Below are 6,650 nucleotides of genomic sequence, written 5' to 3'. Positions count from 1 at the left end.
ACAAACTTCACATCAAAAAGGATTTACTACTACTTTTCCAGTAAGTGTCCTTTATTAAAATGTAAGCTTGGGTTTGCTATTTTCATGCTGAAATTACATCATTGTATCCAACAAACAAAAAAACACATGCCTGACGATATGAGTCATAATAGTAACGACTATGAGTCACTCCTTTACGAGGATATATTCAACCAATGAATGCGCCATATCGGTTTTCTTGGAACCAATGAGAATTGCTGGCGGGCGGGACTTGTGTCGTAAAGGGCGGGGTTAATAACGGATCCTCAAGGGTTCTTCTTGGCCAACTTCCCTCACCATTCATTTTTTGCCCACATGTCAAAGGAGACAACAAGGAGAGGTAAGTCAAGCTGTTTTTTTTTTATTCTCGTGTGTTACAATATTGGATAAAAATGTCTTAATGTGACTGACGTGTCGATATATCCCAATTTAGTAAAACTTTTGGCACTTTATTTATAGAACAGTTGTGTTTGTTAGTAACATGAGGCTGTTAGCGTTAACAGTTGCACATTACCTAAGTATCCAGTAGCCTTATATTCCCAAAGAAATAGCGTTATCCTTATGTATCCACCATGGTGTTGTAAGTAAGTTTCAAATGCATTTCGGCGGGATTTAGGTAACGGTAGCGTTGCTAGCGTTAGCATGGCTAGCTGGCTGTTAGCACGCTGAGTACAGTGTGTTTACGGAGAGTGGTGAAGCGTGGATAACAGGAACGTGTGCGTCACAGCCCGCCTTTCTGGACCACTTAAAATCAGCAGACCGTTAACTGAAGTCAACAAATCAGATAAAGTCTGAGCGAAATTGTCGCGTATTAGTGCCTCTGTTTTCCATTCATCATTTGTAACAAAATAAGAACTGAAACAGCAGCTGCAACGTGCGCACGAACACGTACCTAGCTAAAGACAATGACAAGGACTTGCAAATACTGGTGAATAACCTAAGAGTCAAGGTATGTTCTCTTACACAGTATACAGTTTAGTTTTTAATGACATAATACCATACTTAATGCAAGTTCGATGTACTTGTACTATAGCTGAAAAGCCTGTCGCAACAATGAAGTTTCATGTCGGTTGATATCGATAATTATTGATCATGTTGTTTGTGACTGACCACTTGTTTTGTACTCCAGTGGGTGGAAATAAATATGAGGAATAAAATGAGTAAATATGACAATGTTTTTCACCAAATACCTCGATATTGTTACAATATTGTAGGGATGACTGTTGGTGCTTTCACAAAACATTAGCCCAATGAGACTTTTAGGTAAATAATCATCAGTTATGTAGATATAACGACTAACTGGTTAAAGGCAAATAATAGAACAGGTAGAATATTCTGAAAAGTTCAGAAAATAACATTTTTTTAACATATTTTTACTGTAGTGCAGCCTGTAAAACCAGTAAAAGAGTCATGCCATGTCATGAAATAATGATATACAGTCTTATATCACAATATGGTATAATATCTATATATTGCCCCATCCTTATTGGAGTATGATAGTTTTATGTCACTTGATGCTTCTGTTCCACTACATCTCAGAGGCAAATACTGTACTTTTAACTCCACTACATTTGTTTCACAGCTTCACTTACCAGTTAGCCTACATTTCATATTACAAGTATTCATACCCTTCCTTGTATCTCCACATTTGGTGATTTTGATTCAGAATCTTTTTTGATAAACTGAAGGATGAAGTGTTCCTTAATGTGTTGAGGAGATTCTCCTCTTTCTTAAGCTAAAAAAAGACTACATCCAGAAACAGCCTAAGATTGGCTGTAAAATACATTGTCACAAAGATGAAAACAGCTGTCTTTCTGACACTGTGAAAATTTGACTTGTAGATGTATGGTTCTCAAAAGACTCAAGATGGTCTGGTCTTATAGAATATGATATTTTGCTGCAGATTTAAATTGAGTTGAAATGGTTAATCACTTAACCAATTATCAATAGATTATTGTGTTAATTAAATCTTTGTCTAAATTCTCTGATTTCAGCTTCGTAAATATAAATATTTTTGGTTTCTTTACTCTCTGACAGTTAACTGAATATCTTTGGGTTGTGACTAAAACAAGAAATTTGAGTACACCTTCTAAGGCTTTGGGAAACGCTGATTGACATTTTCCAGCATCCAAAAACAAACAACTATTAAGTGATTAATCAAGGAAGAAATCAAGAAAATAACACAAGTTGAAGCCCCAGATTAAACCAGCCAATAGTATATTAAGTAGTTAAAATTAACTCAGCCTTAAACATCTACAGTAGTAAAATTCAACATATACATTAATGCAACAGTAATATCAACCCAGGAATATCAGATATAATAGTCAAACAATGACTGATAAAGCCAAAAAACTACAATAAATTCAAAAATGTCATCATCCATCGCCCCCACACTGTCAAGCAATGTATTCCAAAATTGTAACAGTAAAAATGTTGCCACCTGGAAGTAAATGTAACTATGTGAGAAAAGTCCTGAATGTGGCCCTGCAAAGCATTTAGTATGGTTTGGCCATAGAAATGCTCATCTGACTTCCTTTTATTTATTGTTTTTTTAAATGTTACTTTTTTATATTGTTGTGATTGAAGTGCTGCTTGTCTCACTGAAGTTAATTTACTTACAGAGACTGTCTGAACGTAATGAAACGTCTGTGAAATATGAGGAGAGAAATAGCAGCTGTGGTATTCTTCCTGAAAAGGCTTGTGAAAAAGGGGGAGAAGTTGGAGTCGGACAAGATCGAGCTGTTTGTTGAGAGGCTGGCCGTTGCACTGCAGGAGAAGTTCAAGGGGCACTGGTACCCTGAAAACCCCAGCAAAGGGCAGGCCTACAGGTGCTGCTCTGTCTTTTTATGCTTTTGCTGACCATCAACCTTTTAGAACATTTTATCCAACACTATGTTTTTGTATGACCATCTTTCCATTGTAAGGATTGTCTAAACTGAAGTGTGTTTTCTTTGCTCTGCAGGTGCATCAGAGTGAACAGGTTCCACAGGCAGGATCCAGAGCTCCTTCGGGCCTGCCGGGAGAGTGGGGTTCAGTATAGTGACCTGAGACTGCCCCGTGAACTCACACTGTGGGTGGACCCTGGGGAGGTCTGTTGCAGGTGAGACTTGGAATGAAATCATCATGAATAGATGAACAAAAGTTGGAAAAGTTTGCACAGGGATCTAGACTAACATTTCTCATCGGTGTCCTGAAAAACAGGCTTAACCGTGCCAAAGTGAATGCAAACTGTCCCAAAATCAAAATGTTGTGCCTTTTATTAGAGTCAAATGTTAAGGAAATAATTACATTTATTTGATCTGACTGTTGTTTGTTCTGTAGTTTATGTAAGATAGTATACGTACCTCAGCTACTGTATCTCAGTAAAGAACTGTAGTAAATGTATCTGGTTACTTTAATCTCTGGTGTTTCTCTAAAGTTTGGTTAAATGTAAATGCTGATATAGAATGTCTGTAAGCTCAGAGTAACAGTACTTTTACCTCTAAAGTGTATTCAGCTGAAGCACTTCTGTACATTTATGTACTGAGACTGTACCCACATGGAATTAACCGTTGGCTGACAACTACAAAAAAACAATAATATATTTTAACTGTCCAGCTAAATGTATGCTTTAGCTCCCTGGCTAATTGTGGTTAGCTAGAAAAAAGCAGAATGGTAGACTGTTTCAATCAATAACAAATAAAGATATAAATCTAAGGATAGGTTTAGCAGTACTGAATCTTTATATTTTACTCAGGTCTTGTGCTGAATAGCCAGTCAGTGATAGGTACGCTAAAAGCTGAAGAGGACGCTCTTTGTTGTAGTCAGCACTCGGTTCAGTGTGTCATGTGCTAAGTGTCTGCACATAAACACATAATACAAAATTCCCTTTGTCCTGCAGGATATCTTTCCCAACCATATTTTCTAACGGTTATAGCTTTCAAAACAGAAAGACTTAAAGTGTACCCATTTCAAAGACTCACTGGAAGTGTGAAAGACAGCTAGAAAAAGTAACTGATATATTATAGTCAAGCTTTATGAGTATCTAAAGCTATTGATACCCATTTAGTTTAGAATATGAGCATGATTTTTTTTTATTATTTGTTCCAGCCCTGTACTTTTCATAATCATTTAACTTGAAATCATATTGTGAACAAGAAAAATCAGTCATATTAAAACCTTTTAACTTAATCTTGTTGTTTCTGTACCAATGTTGGAAGTGCTTCAAATAGAGCCTCAGTCTGTGTACATGAGTCTGTACTGATCCAATACCATGTAACAGTACCCTGATACTTCCCTGCAGCATTCTGTACGCCAAATTTTTATTAGCATGAGCTGGGCAACAACAACAACAACAATTGTAGCAATCCTATCCAGGAAAATGGTATCGGAACATCTCTAATCTCACAAGCCATTTATTCAAGAATTGTTCATTTTCAAACAGATTTCCGTCTTGGTATGTTTATCTACCGAAGAAGACTAATTGTTGGTTTGTATTTCATCTGTTCCCATTGTCAGGTATGGAGAGCAAAATCCTTGTTTCTCAGTGGCCACTTTCTCCAGTGACGATGAGGAGGACAAAGATGTTGCAAAGAAGGTGACCAGCGCTTTGGAGAGAGTGACGTCAGACTACCACTCAGGCTCCTCCTCTGACGAGGAAAGTGTGCGCACCTCCCCCCTTACTGTCACCAATAGCCGATGTTCTTACCAGGTATTTCATAATACATTTTATAATTCCTATTACTAAGTATCCCATGCAGGACTGGAAAATAATTTAAACTTACTGTGATAACCAGGTTTTGGTTCAATATAAAGTAGCTGTGCTGTGCTTTGCTCTGTTTGATGCCCACTGGTTGTGATATTGTGGTCCAATTTAGATTCTTTAATCTTTTTCAAATAAATAATAATTGGAAATCCAACACTGCCCTACAAGGGAAAAAGGCAGTAACTTTCCAGATCGTAGAACTGTGAAAAATGACTCTAAAGTTTTGTTGTTGTCCAGCCAAAATGATTGCAGGGAGATAATTGGATATGTGGCAATTTTTATAGTTTTATATCAGGTTTTCCTCTCTACATACCTTTGACCCTTATTTGGAAGGCAGTAACTTACATCTTATTTTATCACTTAACCTTTAAAAGTAGTATAATGACAAAGATGAGGTCACTGCCTTTTTCTTTTGTAGGGCAGAACAGCTGTGTTAGGATTGTTTGAGTTGCAAATCTAATTGATTTGTTTCCTTTTTTAGAAGATGAATCCAGCGGCTCCTATGTGGCATCCTAAGAAGATGGTACCAGGGAAGGGTCCAACCCCTCCACGACCTCACTACAGCTTCAGGCCCCACAGCAGAGCACCGCACACTTTAAGGCATAATCTGTGGGTCCCTCCTGCCTACAGAGGAGTGCCTGGATACTGGGACACAAACCAAAATCTGGCATATTGTTACAGTTAGGAATCATGGTGCTCATTGTTCACACTGGACATTAAAGCTGAAGACAGGTTTAAGGTGACTGACCAATGTTTTTTTAAACATGAATTTTTATAGCTTACATATTGATTGTTTTTGACAAAAAGTCTTTTTTGCACTTTAGACAATTTGTTAGAGTTTAAATAAATCACTTGTATTCAATTAGATCTTGAAATTTGAATACTACACTTGTAGTCTTGAAGTACTGTATTTTTACTACGGGAGATGTTCATGTATGCCACCTTCTGTCCTTTGTGAGAAAATGTTTTATTTATTGATAGTGTAGAATTGTCAGATGTATAGGCTAAAATTTATGGAGTTTAATTAAACACAATTTCCAAGCATCATGGTGCATTTTTGTTTGTTCTTTTGGTGTTTACTAAAGGATCCTCCTGCCTTTATTTACTAGCTGAAAGCGTAGAGAAGACAAGTATAACAGGCAGTAAAGTTTCCTGACTGAATCAAGCTGTGGACATTATGGTTATATGGTGTGTGAAGAAATATATGTAGCACTCAAGTGGTTTAACAAGCATCAATTCATGCAAATCATTTGTCAAGTATTATCTTCAGATACTATTGGCAGCACCACTGAAATTCCATTGTTTCATGTGGTGGCAGTCAAACAAAGCTAAAGGCATCTTTATGATTAGGTACCATCAGGGCTGAGTGGAGAAGTGAGTACTTCAGTGAACTCTAGCACGCTACAGTACTTACTGTCTGGCTGGTAGAGCTGTAGTTTCATCCATGGAGAGGCCCTCTAGAGAGATTTAGTGTTAGGTATCAAATGCACTGATGGGTTGCATTTGATACCTAATGTCTAAGAAGATTGGTTAACTATGTATAGAAGGTGCTTTATTGTGGAAAGTGTTGAAATATCCTTTATTTTATCAAATCAGAGGAGCTAATATTCCTGCCTGCATGGTCAGGATGGGCAGTGATATGACTGTCAGTGCTGCAAAACAAACCACCAATCCCTGTTAGTCTGGGTCACAGCCATCCAAAGTGTTTCACTGTTCTCTTTCCTGGGAAGCAAATTTACAGTATTGCCCTGTTTAAATGTCATATCAGTGCACCAGAAACATCCCTGGATAATATATGAGATGGTCTTCAGTTTTGGGATTCAAAAGTCAATTCAAAAGTATAAACCAGTGATTCTCAAAGTGTGGGCTGTGAAGGCCTTGCAGGTGG

At 37.4% G+C, this 6,650-nt stretch overlaps 1 protein-coding gene across 1 annotated transcript; it reads left to right on the top strand.

Moving 5' to 3' along the window:
- Nucleotides 1-251: 251 nt before the first annotated feature.
- btg3 (B-cell translocation gene 3) lies at nt 252-5,806 on the top strand. Its single transcript, XM_084730598.1, has 5 exons — nt 252-358; nt 2,640-2,846; nt 2,981-3,118; nt 4,516-4,708; nt 5,244-5,806. The coding sequence occupies exons 2-5, from the start codon at nt 2,674-2,676 to the stop codon at nt 5,445-5,447; spliced, it is 708 nt and encodes a 235-aa protein (XP_084586724.1). The 5' UTR covers nt 252-358; nt 2,640-2,673; the 3' UTR covers nt 5,448-5,806.
- The last annotated feature ends 844 nt before the right edge of the window (nt 5,807-6,650 follow it).

This window comes from Lutjanus erythropterus, chromosome 11, assembly GCF_056507025.1.
Source record: "Lutjanus erythropterus isolate fLutEry1 chromosome 11, fLutEry1.hap2, whole genome shotgun sequence".
Lineage (NCBI taxonomy): Eukaryota > Metazoa > Chordata > Actinopteri > Lutjaniformes > Lutjanidae > Lutjanus > Lutjanus erythropterus.
The sequence above is the reverse complement of the archived record's forward strand: the minus strand, read 5'-3'. Positions and strand labels throughout refer to the sequence as shown.